This window comes from Phoenix dactylifera, chromosome 14, assembly GCF_009389715.1.
Source record: "Phoenix dactylifera cultivar Barhee BC4 chromosome 14, palm_55x_up_171113_PBpolish2nd_filt_p, whole genome shotgun sequence".
NCBI lineage: Eukaryota > Viridiplantae > Streptophyta > Magnoliopsida > Arecales > Arecaceae > Phoenix > Phoenix dactylifera.
Genome location: NC_052405.1, coordinates 24,040,727 through 24,061,585, shown reverse-complemented (window position 1 = coordinate 24,061,585; position 20,859 = coordinate 24,040,727). Strand labels below are relative to the sequence as shown.

Here is a 20,859-nt window from a genome sequence, read left to right as displayed (position 1 = left end):
ACAAAAGATTATATTGTAGGTTGGATATAGAGAGATGGCTAATGAGAGTCATATCAGAACTAACCAAAGCCGAAAGAATTTATTATCGACCTGACAATTGGTGCAGAGAAACTATGCCACTTAATACACACAATGAAAGGACTACTGGCCTCGATTATTGGAACTACTACGAGTGGAGGCCAAATGTGGTAGTAACTATTAAAGTAGGTAATAATTATTTGTTAATATAAATAAGTAAAAATTATACTTTTTGACAGTCCAAATTAATATATTTGATCTTATCTTAGTTCTAAATCTACCAGTAGTTTTTAACCTAGTAGTAGTTGTAACTTAAAATCTACTACCGTAGCCCAATGCTACACCTCTATTTCTATCCAAATGCATTTTCTTTAAATAGTAGTGTACTAGTGGCAAAAATCTTTGAAGGTTAAGGTACCTAGACCTATGCTACTCTCTATTCTTCCTTCGATCACCATCTTTCTGATTGATCCGACGCGAGTGGTATGCCCCCTCACACATCATACTCTTACCACCTGACTTGTGCTAACAAGTTCTCTAGTGTGCTCGTTCCCTTACATGGTGCAAGAGAGTCTCCACAGTGGTAAACAAGTGTCGTGGCATGCTCGGTAGGACTAGCATAGCTACCACAATACTACCAAGAAGATAATGGATGCTAGTTGGATAATGTTGACCCATCTGGTAGATCTTATTCAGGAAGTGATTATGCAACTTCAGTCTTGTTTAAAGGAATGTAAGCGCAACATGTTGGAGATATTCTCATGCTGAGCAACTATCATGGTGAAGTCGTTGGCAAAGCCTAATAGGGTATCTCTAAATATAATAATAGAACAAGTAGAGAAGATTTATTCTATTAATAAAAATCAAAGTTTCCAACCACAGCATGTTGTGACACAGATTGTGGTCATCTCGGCTGATTAGAAAACTGAGGCAGGTAAATCGATCTATAAATTCGTGGACTTGAATGCCAAAATCTTTACACCTGATGACTTAATCTCAACAAGTCAAGAAATCATGGCCAAAAATTGTATGATGTTCTCAGAAATCTTTAGTCGAAAATATAAAATCATGTACAAGAGGTCATGTTAGACTGGGGTGTACACTTTGGTCAAGGGCATCAACCATCTATTTGTAGAATGGTGGCAACGTGGTGGCTTTATGGTCGAAAGGGCTGAGAAGCAACCATATCAAAGGAAGAAGCTACATCTCACTCGGTTCTTGTGCGTACTGAAGTTTTATGTCTGGGTTATTACTGTCCTAGTTATGCATGGAGATCCAACAAGATATAGAGCCTAATCATTTGATGGTCAAAGCTCCTTATGTGGACTATGGGTAGCATAGACTTCAATGCCTCACATAAAGCCATTGAAAGGTTAAAGGAGTAATGAATTCAATCTAAAAGCAGAAAGTGGTATTATATATATATGTATGTATGTATGTATGTATGTATGTATGCATGCATGTATGTATGTATGTATGTATGTATGAATGTATGTATATATGTATGTATGTATGTATGTATGTATATACTTGTAAAAAGATATTCACTTAGTACAGTCAGGAGGCGGATACAAATAATAATGCTCTATTTTGATATAAAGGTCTTTCAAAATTTTTTAAGTCTATCCTGCTCCTCCTGGGGAACCTAGGACATTAGGTCGAAGGCAACCATCTTGCCAAAGAGATCTGAAAGCAAAGATTTGTCGGCTTTTAGTTATTCTTAGCTTACATCCAAGGCCAAAAATTTCTCCTTGTTCTGCTCCAACTCTCCCTTTTCTTTTTCTAGAAGTTATATCTCTCAACCAATGTCGATTAACTGTACCTCAAAGGATGCGAGTTTGTCCTTCTAGGTGCGTAGTTTATCTTGGACTAACACATATGCGTCTAGGGCAAACTTAACTTCTTCCTTCAAGGAAGATACCTTTACTTCTAGCTCATTTGTGTGGGTGGTTATGGCATCTACTTTTTTGGTCATGTCGGCCAATAGGTGGTGAATATCAGAAAAGTCAACCAATGTATGATAAAGATCATTAGCTTGAGCTACCTAGGCCTAATGCTCAAGGATTGAGATTGCATTTAAAAATTTGGCCATATTCTTTGGAGAAATTGGTTCATCAATTGGGGTGGTGAGAATGCACTGCAGCGACTTCTTGACTATCTTCACTACTGCAATGGTGCTAGATGATGAGTGACTGATTTGAGTATTAGCTGATCGGGCTAATAACCTGGCTCTGGCACTTGCTAAGGATTGGAGGATAGAGAGACTGCCAAAGTCCTATGAGAAAGATTCAGTCAAGGAGCTGGACAATGGTACTTTCAAAGATTCAGATGGAGTTGGAGTAACAAGAGGCCCAAATCAATTAGGCTGAAGAGTATCGACAATTTTGGTCATGGGGAGCGAGGGTTGTCCTGGCATTTGTAGCTCTAGGAGATAGGTAGAAGGTGGAGTTTGAGAAGGAGTCAACTCGGTCGAAGGAGTTAATTCTCTTTGAAGGTTCAACCAAGGGTAGATCTACCGAATCAGTAGAAACATCCAATGACCACTCTCCAGAGTCCTTGGTGATGTCCAGTACCATAGTTGGCTTAGAAGATTCAAACTCACTTACCACTATTAGGCATCTTATTCTACCGCTGCATCGAAGAGAGGTAAGTTTGGGCTTGTGAACCACCGCCTTTATCCTCTTTGGAGCTACAGAGACGAATGTTGGTTAGAAATGATTATGCAGAAATAAATCTATGTAGTTCAGTTGAACAGATGATACTTTAGCCTTTGATCAAGATTGGAGCCTCGCTTACAGGTGCTGGAAACTTATCATCAGTCAGCTATGAACCAGAGGGTGTAGCAGGTGTTGAGTCAAGAGAAGTGTTGATGTTGTTATGGCCTAGGATGGTAGAGATATGCACATTCCAACTATTGGCTATGTGAGCATCCCACCAATTTAGAAATTCTTCGGTCATGCTAGGTTGGAGATTAAAAGGAATGAAGTGGTAATCCATGCATAACTGCTCATAGAGAAAGTCTGCTAGTGAAATCTAATGTAGCTTGAAAAAAAAGAAGATATGCATTAAGAAAGTAAAGGGGCGGATAAGGGATATCTTAGATCAAACCGTATTGGCGAGAAAAAAGGTTGGGAGAACTAAGAAATCTCTCCATGAAAGTCATACGGCCCTGGTCTCTGTTGGGGACATATGGGGCTCTAAGAATACCAACCAAGTAGGTTTCGAGGAGTAAAGGAAAGGAGACAGAAGGTGAATGACTCTACGAGAAGGACCATCATAGAAGAAACTGAAATATTTTGATAAGAAAAGGATAGAGCTCTCTAAATAAATACATTCATGACTAATGGAAATGATATTAGTCTCATCAGGCATGGATAGATAGATCTCGGAAAAGTAGACGTACAACTAGATCTGGAGAGTCTAAAGTGGTCTTCCATATCCCCATGCCTGAAAGTGATTCCTCTAAGCCTTGGTAGAGATAGGCTAAAACAAGAAGAGTAAGGGTTGTGGGATGGTTTTTAGCAAGGGCAATGGCCAACCTACATTATACCTTGACCATTATGCCCATACCAAGAAGAAGGCAACGTACTTCCGATGTGAGATTGGCCTATTGCGATGGCAATGAACTTAAACATAGTAATTATAACTGACATGTTTGTTCAAAGAAAGGATGAAATCATCATTAATAATGTTAATGGGAGTGTTGACATTAAATGGTCCGCCAACTAATTTGAGCTAAAAAAGAAAACTTAAAACTTAGATCTGAAAGACTCAGGCTAGTCATGTCGTGGTTGAGAAGAAAGGTGTTGGTTGAAGAAGATGAAAAACATAGAGCAGCAAGAAGTAGTGGTCGATCGGCTCTAGAAAGAGAATGGGACAAGGCCAAGATGTTGGGAAGACCATTCTTTTTCCAAACAGATAATTTTTGATGAGAAACACGGTTAAGTCATCAGTTCCAAAGGTTACACCAAAGAGGCCATGATTGCTGGTAATTGGAGTTTTTCCAGATCGAGGTTTTAAATTCCATCTTTTCAGAAAGAAAAGTCTCCTTTGGGTGGTGCAGAAAAATGGAAGAAATAGATTGAGGGAGCGAAGATCTGAAGTAGACAATGATTGAAAGGTTGTTGGATCAATACCTGAGAATCTACTGTTTGTAGAACCCTAAAGCACTATAATTTCTTTTGTTTTACATGAGCAACGGCATGAAGAGAGGCAGTATCTTGTCTCATTTTGTTGTGGAGGTCAAGAAGATTAAGAGCTACTAGAAACAATGATAGGAGACAAACCCCTCGAGCTCTTTAAAAAGGTTCTAGCATTGCATATCATTGTATTCTAAGAGGATTCTAATTGACATTATTTTTTTAGGAAGTGGTTTACTTTGAAGGGTGAGCTATCTTTTTCAGCTACATAGACATTCTTTAAAGGGCAGGGGCACGTATCGATAGGAGTTATGATGAAAGAATGGAAATTCTAAAAGGCATATGTGTTTCAAACTTTTGAATACTGTACCCATGTCAACAGATGTGGTCACTAGTACATTCTATTACCTACCTGATCGATGACTAATAGGATGTGGGGGCATTGTTGTTTACACTAGATCCTAACATCGAAGGGTCATCGTATATGTGATATCTCTTAAGAAGAATCAGATAAAGGTGCATAGAATTTTGAGTCATGGCACATGCAATTGCCTAGATAGCTGGTAGGATGAATATGTCGGGGTGAACAAATCAGTCTCGAAAGTGTTCCCAAATATAGAAGACCGTATTATAGGCCCAAGAATATGAGATGGCCAACAAGAGTTATGCCGGGACAAACTAGGGCCAAAAAGATATTGTGAGGATTCGTGCGGGCGTGTGTTTAGTCCCACATCGGTTATTCGCTGGGTAGATCTTGGGTACTTATACAGGATCAAGGAATCCAAACAATAACTTCCGGCTAGCCATTTTGGGTGAGGTTCTGGGTTGTTATAAATGGTATCAGAGCGGACCCGGCCCATAACTTATGTGGACTAGGGGACACTGCAGCACAGATCCATTAGGGTTGACCACGGACCGATCGTGGTGTTTGTGATTAGATTTGAATGGATTTGAACCCTTAGCCTGACGAGGACGTCAGGGCTTGAACGAGGGGAGTATGTGAGGATTCGTGCGGGCGTGTGTTTAGTCCCACATCGGTTATTCGCTGGGTAGATCTTGGGTACTTATACAGGATCAAGAAATCCAAACAATAACTTCCGGCTAGCCATTTTGGGTGAGGTTCTGGGTTGTTATAAATGCTATCAGGTCTGCAAGAAGAAGAGGAGGAGGAGGAGCTCGGGATGCCCTAGGGGAAGGAGTAGATGGGGCTTTATAGCCCCATCGTAACGGTTCTCCGCCGCGAAAATCGCGGCGGTGGGGCGAAATCCACGGCCGCTCGTGCGGCCGTGGGGTGGCCGCGGAATGACCGCGTGGCTACCGCGTAACGCCCGCGGCGCCCCGCCCTCACTGCACCCGAAGAAGCCGGAGGGAATCGCATCTCCGATCCCCTGCTCTGGCCCCTTCCAAAAGAGGAAGACGGGGCTGAAGTCGGCCGGGGCTGCCGACTTCAGCCCGTATCTCACATTCTCTCCCCCTTAAAAAAAATTCGTCCTCGAAATTTAAGAGATCTATGCCTTTCAAATTTAGAAATACTCAGCCTATTGAGTAATATAAATCCAAGATCTCATTCTCCTCGATCAAAATCAGTGTGATAGATAGCTTTGGATCAACTATCATAAATTTCAAGATTAACACTAGATAAGTGACTGAGTAAAATCTCATATTGAAATTATCATCTTGATGCATGTTCGCTCGAGGTTGGATCAGGATCGATTCACAACAGGATTGATTAAAATTAGTTGTGTTTGGGATAGAACTTGAAATGAAATAGATCTCATACACTTATCATGGTAGTGTGCTGATCCCTCAAAGGATAATGACCAACTTTAGAGTCAAATCATTATATTGCTAAGAATATGATTCACAAAATGAACATGTACTAATGATCATTAGATAGCAACGATTTATCTCAAAAATGATTTGCATCAAATCACAAAAGCAGGTCTAAGAAGACAGTATTGATACCATGATTCAATATGCCACAAAGCTTTTAACTTAAACTTATAAATCATAAGATGAGAGCAATTAATGCATGGTTTATTCAGATACTTAACAAATTAGACCATATTGGGTCAACAATCAACTAACCCGAGTCATGATACGTTCAAATTATCATTATTATTATTATTCTCTTAGCATACCCAAAAATAGCAAAGTCTTTCCAAGAAATAACATAATCATATCAAGATTGACCTGATAAGCAAAATCTTACATTATTAAACGACATAGTTTTTCATCATAACATGTTACCAAAACACAATCAATGTTTTTGACCAGTTTAAATTGATTCAGTCCATCATACTTTCGCTGCGCAACTCTGATCAATATTCTCCAAAATTTCTTAATGATCCCAGATCATCAACATATTTTTTTTTTAATCCAAGTAAAATTCTATCCTTGCTTCCCAAGTATACTAGGTCATGATTAACTCTTGAGATAGTTGTCGTATTTGTACCATCATATAATTATCAAATTAGTAGGCAAGTCTCTACCTACTATCTGAACTGGACAAGTCTTGCAGACCTGATTACCAATCCTCCCACTTCCGGTAGGGGTGTTAACATGCAAATCATACTCTAACGGCACACAAGGTAAGTCATATTTTCGCACAAATATCGATGACACAAGGAATGCGTAGCAACAGAATCAAACAGTATATAAGCATAAACATAAGCAACCGGTAGTGTACCTGACACCATAGTATTGGGTGCCTGAGCATCCTGCTGAGTCAGTGCGTAAATACGACCATGTGTGCGCGGTCTCCCCCCTGTCCGCTGCTCAGAAGAAGAAGGCTGAGCCGACTGAACCGGAACAGGATAAGCTTGTACTTGTTGGGTCCCTGTAGCTTGGGGCCTCTGATCTGATTGTGATACTTGTTGATTATAAGGGCACTCCTTTATCCTATGATCCTGTTGTCCACATTTGAAACAAGCGCCGGACAACCGTCTACAGAGTTCTGTCTTATGGGTGCCTCCACATGCTTCACATTTAGGCTTCTCTTGTTGGATAGTCTCGCCATAAGATCCCTGCTTTTCTGATTGCCCAGACCTATTACGAGATTTTGCTGTCCTGCTAGAATTCTGTCCACTATGAGTATCATCATCTCTGCTCCTCTTCTTTTGTATTCTATCTTTTGAATCTTGTGTTTCCTTCCAGACAATTTTCATATTCTTGGCCCTATCTACCAAGTCATCATAGTTTGTTGAGTGCACTGCGGCCAAACCCCGACGTAAGTGAGGCTTCAATCCTTCTTCAAATCTCCTTATCCGGGACTCTACATCTATGACGAGGGTGGGAGCAAACCGAGCTAACTTGTCAAACTCTGCCTCATACTCATCCACGGTCATAGTTCCTTGAGACAGATTTAGAAATTCCCTCTCTAGCTCCCTAAGGCGACTTGAAGGGAAATACTTGGAGTAGAAGGCTGTGCGGAATCTCTGCCAGGTAAGTGCCTCCTGCTCGGGTGCCAATGTGCGCTCCACAGACATCCACCAATGATGAGCTCGGTCCTGAAGCATATAGGTGGTAAATCTGACCTTCTCTTCATCGGTGCACTCCATTGCCCTGAAGGCTTTCTCCATTTCATCTATCCAGGCTTCGGCCTCTTGAGGACTAGTGGTGCCCTTAAAAGCCGAAGGAGCCATTCTTTTGAATTCTGCTATACTCCTTCTTTGCTCAGGAGGAGCAATATCCTGTTGGACTGGTTGCTGAGGTTGTTGCCTCTGTTGGCGTACTAACCCGACGACCTCCTCGATCAATTCGAGCACCCGAGTTTGATTTCCGGCGGCAGCTTCTGGAGTTGATTGACCCTGGGGCCCTGAGCTATGCGATGCCTCGCCCGCTTGGTTAGTGGGGGCTCTTCTCCGAGAGCCCCTAACCATCCGATTCAAGCTACGGACACGGCGAGGCGGCATTCTGATTCAGTAAAAATGTAAATGTTATAAAATCATCCAAACAGAATAATACGAAATAGTTAATAAAATAAATGGACATTATCCCCTTATCTGGTTCCTACCCATCTCTCAACCTTTCTGACGGATCCTACGAATCCTAAAACTTAGGCTCAATATAATTGTTTCAGTTACAATCCCTAATGATCTTAAACCTGAGCTCTGATACCAAATGTCACGCCCCCGCTTCTGCGGAGCACGTGAGGCACCCAGTGCCCACGTGGGGGCCACATGAGGGGGGACCGCGGGGCTCCCCTGCCAGATATTGTCCGGTTCCGGGGCTTCACGCAAGCGTCCTTCACCCCTCTCCGGTTTTATTTTCCACCCAAAACGCGTCTGCAGGATTTGGAGTCACCCGCCTCATATGCCCAGGCTCTGGAACGAGTCTTTCCGATGTGGGACTATTGGGCCTCACACCCTTCCCACCATCGGACAAGAGCCGTCCTCGGCTCTGATACCATTTATAACAACCCAGAACCTCACCCAAAATGGCTAGCCGGAAGTTATTGTTTGGATTCCTTGATCCTATATAAGTACCCAAGATCTACCCAGCGAATAACCGATGTGGGACTAAACACACGCCCGCACGAATCCTCACAGATATGATTATTGTTCTGAAAGTTAGTGTGGAGCAATTGCACCAATAATCATGCATAGTAAAAGGATAACTGGCTTTAGTTATTGGAACTACTAGAAGTGGAGGCTAGATATAGTAGTAATTATCATAGTGGATAGTTATTATTTGTTAGTATAAAAAAGTGAAAAATGTGCTTTGTAAAGACCCTTCGATAATCCAAATTAGTACATTTTATTTTATCTTAGTTCTTAATCTAGCAGTAGTTTTTATTCTAGGATTAGTTGCAACTTAGAATCTCCACGACTTAGCTCATTGCTATAACCTCTAACCTTACTCAGATCCATCTCCTTTGAATGGCGATGTGATGGTGGTGAAAGCTCTTGAAAGTAAAGTCACATGTACCTACATTACTCTATATCCTTCCTTCAATCAACATCTTTTTAGCTGATCCGATGCTGGTGGCACGCCTGTGCACACATCATACCCCTGCTATTTGACTCATGCCAACGAATTCTTTTGGCATGCCCAACCCCTTAGGTGGTATGAGAGAGACTCTACGGCGGCAAGCAAACCCCATCATCCCTAGTGACAAGTATTCTATGCTCCATCAAGTTAGCAACTATCCCTTTATGGAATAGCATCCGGATTAGACAGGGTCAGCCGATCGTGGGCGTCCCAGTTTATGTCCAGCTCCCAAAGTCCAACATGTATGTTCGACAATGAACCAAGCATGAGATGCCTCTGATTTAGTGGTCAATCGGTTCACCAGTACAAATTGAGACCTCGTTACTGGCCATTTCTCCATTGCAATATGGGGGCCTTATTCTCTCCATGTTCAGAAGCTTTTTTACAGTTACGTTGCTGGCCACGTTTCAATTGCAATATGGAACGCCCATGCTTTGCTTATTGAAAAGATAACTTTTTTTTTTTTTTACAGTTGTGCTGCTGGTATCTGCTAAGCTATCTTATTTGTCCAGTATTTTTTTTAATCTTTCATCTTCTAATTTTTTCCTTTTTTCTTCTCACAAGAGCCTCATAATAATCTTTTATATTGTTCATCATTTCAATTCTGTTGTCCATGAGATGAGTCATATGATCAACGATATTTTTTATGTTTTCAATACAACTTCGCTTTAACAAGTGTTGCCAGTAAATCATATTTTTTCGATAAATGGTACGTAGTAGCGTTAAAATTACTGCCTTGTATAAGGCTGCTCTTGTATGGTGCGTACTTGGTGTGGGATGATTGCATGGTGCAATCCGTTTGGCCAAATCGTCCCAGTTGCAGGTGATGAGTGAGAAACATCAAAATGTTATCTTAGATTTTAGGGCAAATGAAACTTTTATGCTAGGCGACGGAAGGAGTGGTGCGGGCTTTGTGATTACAAGCTCGAACTCTAAGTTGTGACAGCAGGTGGAAGCCCAATCTTTGACATCTTGATTCTTGGAGCGAAGTTGAGGTCTACTTGGGCTAGCCTCAGCCATGCTTGGTGCATATTGAAAATTGCCACCATTTTGTTGGAAGGTGACCTGGAGGTTTGGATCTATCTCCTGTTTCAGGATATCTAGAGCTTGGTGAAAAAATGCATCTCTTTGAGGCCAGCCACATATTCACATTAGAGTGGTGTGAGTCGCTCGTTATAGCAGGAAAAAAAAAAACTGGTTACACTTTTTGTTGCCCAAGGTGACAACCCAAGAGGGGGGGATGAATTGGGTTTTCTAAAAATTATGTTCCCTAATTTTTACTTTGAATAGACTGCAGCAGAATAATAGGATGTTATTTACTTAAGCTCTAGGCAATTACAAGTAAAGCAGTGGAAGATTAAGCTAGAGCAATTATACTATGGCTTTAGGGTGCAATTGATCTAAAATTAACTTATAGTTGTATGATCAATCTTAATCTATGTGTATGGTAAGAATGGAGTGGAAGCTAAGCAAATCACTTATAACTCTATAGAAAACAAAGCTAGAGATATTACACAATCAAGCATAAATGGAAGGCATGAAATACAAGAGATAAGGCATCACAAACACAAAGATGTATAGTGGTTCGGTGCACCCCAGCACCTACATCCACTCCCCAAGACCTCTTGGGAATTTCACTATAATCCTACCGATTACAGCCGGTTGTTTTACAAGCTCACAACCCAACTTGTTGTTTTACGAGCGCACAACGAACTCGGTCGGTTTTCTCAGGCTCACCGACTAGAATCACTCCGATTGTTTTTCCGGGATCACAATCGAACCCTACTCGTTGGTTTTACCCTCGGCTCACCAACAAACCTAACACAGTTGGTTTTCCCTTTGGCTCACCAACAAACCTTACACAGTTGGTTTTCCCTTTGGCTCACCAACAAACCTTAACCCCTTGATTCAATCCCTTGATTGAATCAAGTTACAAGATATTAAAACAAGGTATAAAACAAAACAAAGCTTCTTAAACAAGCAAATATGACAATATAAACAAATAGAGTAAAGAGAAGCCCTCAAACGAGTTTTGAAGATGAAGGAGCTCGGCTTCTTCTTTACTTGACCCTCTTCTGATTTGGCATGAAGTAGAGGATCACCGAGGCAGCACACGGATGGAGAGGAAGCTTTGGGATTCACTTGAATGCTCTTCTTCTCTCTATTTTACTTTGAATGGCCCTTTTGTGCTTATGGGAGATTTCCCTTATAATCTCTTTGGAATCTCTTTCCTAAATGATCTCTCCCACTTCCATAAGTTCTCCCCTAGCTCTCTTCTTGTTTTTATAGCTTTAGATGGCGTGGAAACAAGAATATAGCCGTTAGAGACAAGAGAAAGAGCCGTTGGACACAGTCTGCATTTCCTGACAATGTTACCGTTGGGATCGGAGTCGACTCGCGCGATCAGGAGTCGGCTCGCCTGTTGCAGGAGTCGGCTCGTGTTTTACCGGAGACGACTCGGCCACTGTTCCAAATTTGAATTAATGTGCTTGCCTCGACTGGGAGTCGACTCGTCTTAACCTGGAGTCGACTCGCCAACTTCTGGAGCTGACTTGGCAATTTCGGAGTCGGCTCATCCACTGAAGTCCGTGGATCCAATTTTGAATTTTGTCCTCTCGAGTCGACTCGACTGTCCTGGGAGTCGACTCGAATCTCAGAGCCCGAACTCCCGATCCTCTGTCTTTTGGCTCGTCCAGTCTTGGAGTCGACTCGAACTTCCTTGGAGTCGACTCGGCTCTCAGTTTCTGAAAATTAGTCTTCTGTGTCTTTGGTGAAGTGCTGCCTTGGAGTCGACTCGAGCTGTCTGGGAGTCGACTCGAATCTCAGAGTCAGCAAATTAGTCTTCTGTCTTCTTTGGGGTCGCGGTGTCTCGGAGTCGACTCGTGCAATGCGGGAGTCGACTCGAATCTCAGAGTCCAGAAACTGCCCTCTGATTTTTTTCTTTATGTACCGCTGAGAGTCGACTCTTGCTTTCTTTGGAGTCGACCTGCCAACTATCGGAGTCGACTCGCGTTCCACTGGAGTCGACTCGAATCTCAGACCCGAAAACTGCTCTCTGACTTTTCTGCCTGTGACTCCTAGGAGTCGACTCAAACTTCTCCGGAGTCGACTCGGTAAACATTGGAGTCGACTCGAAATCCTCAGGAGTCGACTCGAAGACTATTCTTTTGAATTTTTTTTCTTTGATTTTACTCTTCCAAATTGAATCCTTTGAACTTTAAGCTTGGGCCAATAAATTGTAGCTTTCTTCCAACTTGAGAGCTTTGGAGGCCTTCTTGTGTTCTTCCAACTTGCTATGTTCCTTGCAAAATAAATATCTTTCTCCTTGCAACATAAACATTAGTATCTATACTTCAAGGTTTTGTGATCATCAAAATCAATCTATGAATCAATCTTTGGGTCATCAATCTCCCCCTTTTTGATGATGACAAAACTTGGAGTATATGCAATATAAAAGATATTGATTTCTAGAAGTAGAAAACATAGCTAAGTTGCATGAAGTAGAAAACATATATATTTAAAAAACATACTTCATGATAATGCTTTAGATTTAATCAGCTTAACACAATCAACATATTTAAATTTTAAGCTGATTTGTATTCAATTCAAAGTAATAAAGCATTCTGAGTATATAGCATATACTTAGATATTTCTCCCCCTTTTTGACAACATCAAAAAGATAGGGAAACATTAAGCACAAAGATAAGAACACTCAAATATTTCTTTCCCTTATTGTACTCTGATTTGAATGTTAAATTATTGCAAGGATATGAATCATATAACTTAAGGCAATAATATTGGGATCAGATTAATGAGCATAGATCAGAGCCAATTAAGATAATTTCAGAGCAGAACACATCGAATGTGATACCACAGATAGTTTTCTAAGCAAGTGTAGGTGGAATCTTCCTTAGGTTAATTCAAGAAGTACCACAAATGATATTCAAGGAAAAATATGAGTGGAAATCTAACCTCTCTTCACTAAGTATGAAAGCTTGTTCATTTAAGATCGTGTGCCCAATCTATTAAGTATTTTATCAACATGAGAGCAATTTAATTAATTTTCAGAGTAAAAGATCAAAACTTATATATTTGGAAAAACATATCATCATGTTGGATCATTAATTCTTAATGACTTCAAAGTTCTTTTATGATAAGAAGAGCATTGGGGCACAAATACCAAAATATGAGTTTATGCAATTTTTGATACATCTTTGAGCTCTTTTAAAGACTTTCTTTTATTCCTTTAGAAAATAAGCACAATTTGATACATAAAATAATGAATTGGCACAAAATTAAAGTTCTAAAAAGCAAGCCAATTAGAGCTCATTAGTGAAGTTTAAAAAAAATAGATTTTCTAAGAGATACTCAAGAAAATTTAACACATTATTCTCCTCCTTTTTCATTAAATTAGAGGCTCTTAAGATTTGCAATTTGGTTCAAGAGTGATGCATGAGATATACTAACCAAATAACACGCCTCAAGGTGTATCATAAAGATTTTCAGATTTAAATTTCAGATGATACATATTGGAGAGTATTAGAATCACTTTTCATTTAGTATTCTTTCTCTCTCCTTTAGTTATAGATTTATGCGATTAAGTTTCATAAGACCTCTCCTTCTGAAATTTTCTTTCTCCCCCTCAATTGATCATTCCATTTAAGAGTTTAGAATCCTAAGATAATGTTCAATAAAATTGTCAATCTCAGAAATATATTTTCTATAAGTTTCAGCTTATTTTCATAAGACTCAAGGTTTGAGATAAGACAACTTTTATAGAACTCATCTCAAGGTAATTTAAAGCATGTCTTGCAATATAAGGAAGTTCATAAAAATCAATCCATAAGATTTAAGGTATACATCAAATTGAAGTAACTTTAGGATAAGATACTGAATATCTAAAGCTCCCCCTCAAAAGATGCATACTTCTTTAATCATTCTTTTCTTTTGTTGAATTTCAGATTTTAATGACAAACGTGAATAGAACTGAAATTCTATGATATCGAGAATGGAGAGTGATCAAGAATTATTCAGAATTTATAGCAATCACCCTTTTTAATCTATCAAGAACAAGTTATGCTTCCTCTTAATCTTTGAGAAAATGTACTGAAATATTAATCAGAAAATGATTCATTTGACGCTCAGTTTCTTTCAACAGCATTTACATTTTCTTTCTTTTAGAGTCATTTGAGTGAGGTGAAATATTTCTGGCTTTTAGATCATTCACTCTATATATATTCTGATGGAAATCTTTAAGAATGTAGGCGAAAAAAAAAAAAAAAACATATAGATGATCATTGAGGTATATATATTTTTAGAACTCAATTTCTTAATCATAGTTTTGCAGCGATGTATACATGAAGCTCAATAAATTTTTAAATATTAAAATAAAGTCATATATTTTAAAAATATTTACTTGCAATCAAGATCATCGTAAGACACATCATTTGAATCAAAATTAGTATACTTTGAAGATAAGAAATGATATGTTTCGGATGCGTATCGGAGCAATCAAAATAAATTCTGTTTTTCTTACATTAACATTTTATTTAGTAATCATATGGAGTTTAAGCTTTTATACAAAATCAAATTCTGAATTTCATAAAGATTTTCAATAGAGCCCTTTTAAGTCATAATTTGAGATATGTATCTTTCACATTGTGGCTCATCTTAAATTATTACGATTGAAAAATACATATTTCAATAACATTAAAGCACTTTCAGAATCTTTGTGTTTAATTTTGAGTTTTGATACAAAATAAAGGATATTTTAACAAGTATTAGGACATTATGTATCAAAGTTAGGCGAGTAGAAAGATAGATCAAAATCAATTTATTTTTCCTAAATAGAGATATTCTTCTCTTCTCCTTTCTACAATGATTGTGAATAAATCTATTTTATTTAGCTTTCAGATTTTAACAATGATTGTGAATGACAAATCTGAAATTTTTTTTAATAGGATCAAACAAAAGATGTTATGTAGCAATTCAAACATTCAATCAAATTGTCCAAGTATGAAGCATTACAAAATATTGAGAACCCATAAATCAAGACATCATACCATATGCAAAACATCTCATGTGTTAAATCATGCATTAAAATATTAAGAACAAGCATGTCAAGGATCCAAGTCAATACTTTTCAAATAAACTCCCCCTATTTAAATATAATCTTGCAATGATTTCATCCTTAAAGTGTGTTTTCAAGTGATTAAGAAATTTGACTTAATTCTACTTTCATTTTCTTTGTTTTTCATTTATAACTTTCTTATGCTCTATACTCTATTTGCTCCCTATTCGGTGGAGTTGGGAAGGGGCACGAGGTACTACCACTAGCCTCCCTCTTGTGCCGTCCCTAATATGCCCTACACCGAATAGTTGGGTCAAATAGTGCCGGGTACTACCACTAGCCTCCCCATTGGCACCATCCCTATGATGAGCAATATAGAAAGGTTAAAATGTTCACTTCAAACTCTCCCTGTTTAAGTGTAATTAATTATGGATTTTATCACTTCCAAATATGCCGAATATATTATGCTTGTTTTGCTTTTCCTTAAGATTGGAGTACTTGCTTTTGCTTAGATTTTTCATCTCTTGAGTAATATCCATTTTCTTTTCTTTATCTCTCTCTCTCTTCATTATTCTCAAGTAATTTACATGAAAGAGCAGAATAATAAAATAATCTTATGTATCATATAGATGTATATCATGCAAACAATATTTTCATTGTGCTCAAGGATTCATAACTTCTCACAAGTTATTTTAAATCAAAATTTTATGCATAAACTTGTGTATTTCATGATTATGACATAGGCAAAGATATATTTTAGTTTGGGCAAACCATGAAATAATTTCTAAAAGTATAAGTCAGTCAATACACATATAGACATGATATCAAAAATTAATAATTAAAAAATTTAATCATGCCATAATAAGATTTAAGTTACTGACTTTGCTCAACTAATTTGTAAGAAAGGTATCTAAATTACCTATTCATTATATGTTCTTCAAGCCAAACTAGATTTCTTATGTGTGAACTTTTGGCTGAAGAAGATCCTCTCTCTTGTTTGCATGTGAATCTTTAGTGTATCTTACATGAAGATATCCTTCAAGCATGTAAATTTCTCATTTTTCTTTCTTGAAGGAAGGTCATTAGTTTCTTTAAGATACAAAGCATTCATCCAACATATATATTTTTAACTAGATGACTCAATATAAGATATGACAATAGTTGCATGTTGAGTCACTTTACTCAAGAGATTGCCTAAATATAAGCAAGCACATATCACTTGAACTAAAGAGATAGATTCATTAACCAAGATAGTTCAAGGACAAGCATGTGAGGCAATAGACAGATTTATCAAGGTCAAATCAATTTAGTTTAGATTCTATTTGCTTAAGATAATTATCAATAAGATGTGTTAACTAAGTTTTAATCAACTTATCTTAAACGTTTGTTTCTATCAAAATTCAGATTATGACGTATTTGTTATCAATAAAATATGATTAATTAAAGTTAGATTGAAGTCTTGCACAAGGTCACATAATGAGCATACAATCTGGTCTACTAGCTGTATGATAAAATAATTATTCTATCATGCTTCAATACAGCTTTAAACAATAGATCTACTTTGCTCATCCTTTACAAATTCTACAAGATGGGGTCATAGACATACCTTCTTCATGCCAATCTTCTATCAGAGTTTTCTTGTGGACTAATGTTGGTCAATGAAGATCCCCTTTCTTGTTTGTCTTAATTTGGAGTTTGAGAGAAGATGTTAATTCATTCATCATATATATTTCAAACTCACTTAACATGAGCTAAGTAAAATCTTCATATAACTTTTCATTAGTAGAACCAAAAATTATGTATACTTTGAGCAAATAAGGCCTCACAGGTTCTTCTTTTTGATGCATAGATTTATCACGATTACTTTCTATCAAAAAGGTTACTTAAGCTATCATGCTTTTGATGCTTGTTCCAAATCACATATTGCTTTATCATATATGTAATGTGTAATCTTTAAATATGGTGGTTATTTTATTTAGATCTCCTTTTTAGTGAAATAACCACATAGGAGTGAATTCTACACATTCATTTGACAGAATATAAAGCTCATGAGGCAAGCAAATGATAGTGGTGATCTTTACTTTTAATCATGCAAGAATCAAGATCTATTACATCTTTTCTTGATTTAGTCTTTTAGTAGTCATCAATTTTTCTTCATTAAGTGCATTTCTGAAAAGCTCAATTTGGTTTTAATTATTAACATGTTTTCAGATTGTTATATGTAAAAGATTAACCATATACATATATAATTTGATTTTAGTATCTTGATAATAAATCAATAGTCTCATAAAGAATAAAATGAATTGATATTTCTGCAACTAAAATCTTTTCATTGAATATTCTATATGCATTGCTTGATGAATGATATCCAAGGATAGACATATCTCTATTAGATTTGGCATTACTTTCAAGAAACCATATCAAGTATAACATATACTACTGATAAATATGAAAGATATGCAATAGTTCATTTTCTATTTTTCAGAAGATCAAAAAGAGTTTTCATCAAAAAAAATAGATTTAATAGAAATCATATGTATGACAAGCAGTGATGATAGCTTTTAAAAAATGACTAACATACACAATTGTCTTTTTCATTTCTTCAAGAAATCTATTAATCCTATTTTACTTATGGTGTCCTTGGTGCTGAAACAATTGTATTCAATATTATTTTCTATGCACAACTTGATAAAAAATTGGTTTTCAAGACTATCCCATGATACTTTTGCAAACCTTTTTCATTTGAACCCTTTTTGTGAGTTTGTGCCAATGCAGAAAATATTTCAATTTACGTGCCAAGAACAAAGCCAGTGTAAGCTTTTGAAAACTTAGTATTGGAAACAACATCATTAGATTTAGAAATTGATTTTGTTTGTTTCCTTAGTTAACATGCATAGCAAACTTTGACCTTTTAGAAGATAATCTAAGTACGGCAATGACAAGGTCTTTTGAAATTAAGTACATACTAGCATGAGTTGATTTTATATGCCAAAGATGGTTTCTTTAATCTTGGTATTCATAGTGCATATATTCAAAAGCATACCAAGTACACATTATCATTTAAACAATAATGCCATGGATAAAAACTCTCAATCAAGCATATAGAGAATTCATAGAGTTATTCTTAATAAATTGTTTAATCATTTAGCAACTTATCCAATAGTGAGTAAAGTATACTATAAAATGAAATGATTTGATTATATTTTCAAAAGTATTTTCTATATCACAAAATTGATCAATACTAGCAATTCATATCAAATACTAAAGCAAAAATAATGATGAGATGCAAGGATTACTGATTTCATTATTATTATTATTTTATTTAAAATTACTTTTCATAAGTATATTTTAAGTTTTATTTTTGATGTGTGTCTAGAGCACCCATTTGTATGAAAGTTCTATTTGTTCCATAGGTATCTTGGCACATCTATGTCTACATCCTCATATTTTCATTTTGGGTACCCAAGCTTGCTTGGGTCCTTGAGAGTTAGGACATATGGTTCCTTTTGGAACCCATATCTGTTTAATATTAATAACTTTACCATTTGATTTAATTGTGTTAGAACGATAGGTAAAGTTGTTATGCCCATTCTTTTCGTTTTTGAAATAAGTTATCTTATTTAATGGTTTGTTTGGTGAATTAATAACCTTTTTCTCTAGAGATTTATTGTTAAGTAAAGAAGTCAAGCCAAATTTTGATTTATCATAAGTAACATATTGGCTTTCAAACATCATTTTTAATCTTTCTGAGCTTACGGTGAATTTGTTAATGCAAGATTTTAATTGATTAATTTCTTCGCTTAAGTTTTGATTTTCTTTAATTAAGCTATGATTTTTCTGAATCAATTCTTCTGAAAATGACCTTAAGCATTCATTTTCAGAATTTAGTTTCTCTTGTATTTCATCATTAGAATTTCTTTCTTTTGAAATTTTCAGATTTAGTTTCTTAAGATTTTTATTCTTTACAGCTAATTTTCTACATTCACCATACAAATCATGAAAAGCATTTAATAATTCATCATAAGAAAATTCTTCTTGAAAATTATTTGATGTAAGAGTAGATTCAGTTTTTACCTTGTCTTCTTGTGCCATAAAGCACAAGTTAGTTACCTCTTGTAGTTTCTTGGAGCTAATATCATCATTGTTGCTCCTAACCTTTATTTTTTGGCTTGACTCTTTCTTGGTCAAGGCTTTCTTCCTTTTTATCTCTTTCTTCCTTTTTTCTTGCTTCCTCTTTTTCCTTGTCTTTAGGAAGCTGATTTGCCTCGGAGTCGACTCGGACCTTACTAGAGTCGACTCGGCTAGCTTGGGAGTCGACTCGGAACTACTTGGAGTCGACTCGTTCACAGAGTCTTCAAGACTGTGTCTCTGCCTTTCAGACTGTTCTTCTCTATGAGTCGACTCGGACAAACTGGGAGTCGACTCGGCTACTGTGGAGGATTCTGCAATCTCATTGTTAGTACGCAATTGAAGCACATGTGAGCTAATCTGAGATTTATCATAAATAGTTTCTAAAGTATCCCAGATCTCCTTAGCAGATAAGCATGCAGAAATTTCATTAAACTTCGTTTCATGAATAGCACAATATAATATATTCATAGCATTAGCATTCAATTGTGCTAAGTCCTTTTCATTAATAGTTTTAGAGAGTGTATGAAGGTCATTTATTATGATTTTCCATAAATAATAGTTTTGTGATTGAATAAAGATACGCATGCGTGCTTTCCAATATGTGTAGTCTATGCCATTAAACAGTGGAGGCCTATTAATTAACTGTCCCTCTCCTAGAAAACTATCTATTTGAGTTGTCATGATCTTTGGCTCTTGATCGTGAGATCAATAATTAATCTTGAGCACCTGCTCTGATACCACTTGTTGCCCAAGGTGACAACCCAAGAGGGGGGTGAATTGGGTTTTCTAAAAATTATGTTCCCTAATTTTTACTTTGAATAGACTGCAGCAGAATAATAGGATGTTATTTACTTAAGCTCTAGGCAGTTACAAGTAAAGCAGTGGAAGATTAAGCTAGAGCAATTATACTATGGCTTTAGGGTGCAATTGATCTAAAATTAACTTATAGTTGTATGATCAATCTTAATCTATGTGTATGGTAAGAATGGAGTGGAAGCTAAGCAAATCACTTATAACTCTATAGAAAACAAAGCTAGAGATATTACACAATCAAGCATGAATGGAAGGCATGAAATACAAGAGATAAGGCATCACAAACACAAAGATGTATAGTGGTTCGGTGCACCCCAGCACCTACATCCACTCCCCAAGACCTCTTGGGAATTTCACTATAATCCTACCGATTACAGCCGGTTGTTTTACAAGCTCACAACCCAACTTGTTGTTTTACGAGCGCACAACGAACTCGGTCGGTTTTTCCAGGCTCACCGACTAGAACCACTCCGATTGTTTTCCCGGGGTCACAATCGAACCCTACTCGTTGGTTTTACCCTCGGCTCACCAACAAACCTTACACAGTTGGTTTTCCCTTTGGCTCACCAACAAACCTTACACAGTTGGTTTTCCCTTTGGCTCACCAACAAACCTTAACCCCTTGATTCAATCCCTTGATTGAATCAAGTTACAAGATATTAAAACAAGGTATAAAACAAAACAAAGCTTCTTAAA

General features: G+C 37.2%; 1 protein-coding gene across 1 annotated transcript; it reads right to left on the bottom strand.

Moving 5' to 3' along the window:
- Window positions 1-6,733: 6,733 nt before the first annotated feature.
- Window positions 6,734-7,645, bottom strand: LOC103699410. Its single transcript, XM_008781430.2, has one exon. It carries the CDS (start codon window positions 7,643-7,645, stop codon window positions 6,734-6,736), a length of 912 nt encoding a protein of 303 aa, XP_008779652.2.
- Window positions 7,646-20,859: the final 13,214 nt, after the last annotated feature.

What these genes read in the sequence shown, in the direction of transcription:
- LOC103699410 (XM_008781430.2), bottom strand. Translation starts at nt 7,645, where the DNA reads ATGTCTGTGGAGCGCACATTGGCACCCGAGCAGGAGGCACTTACCTGG.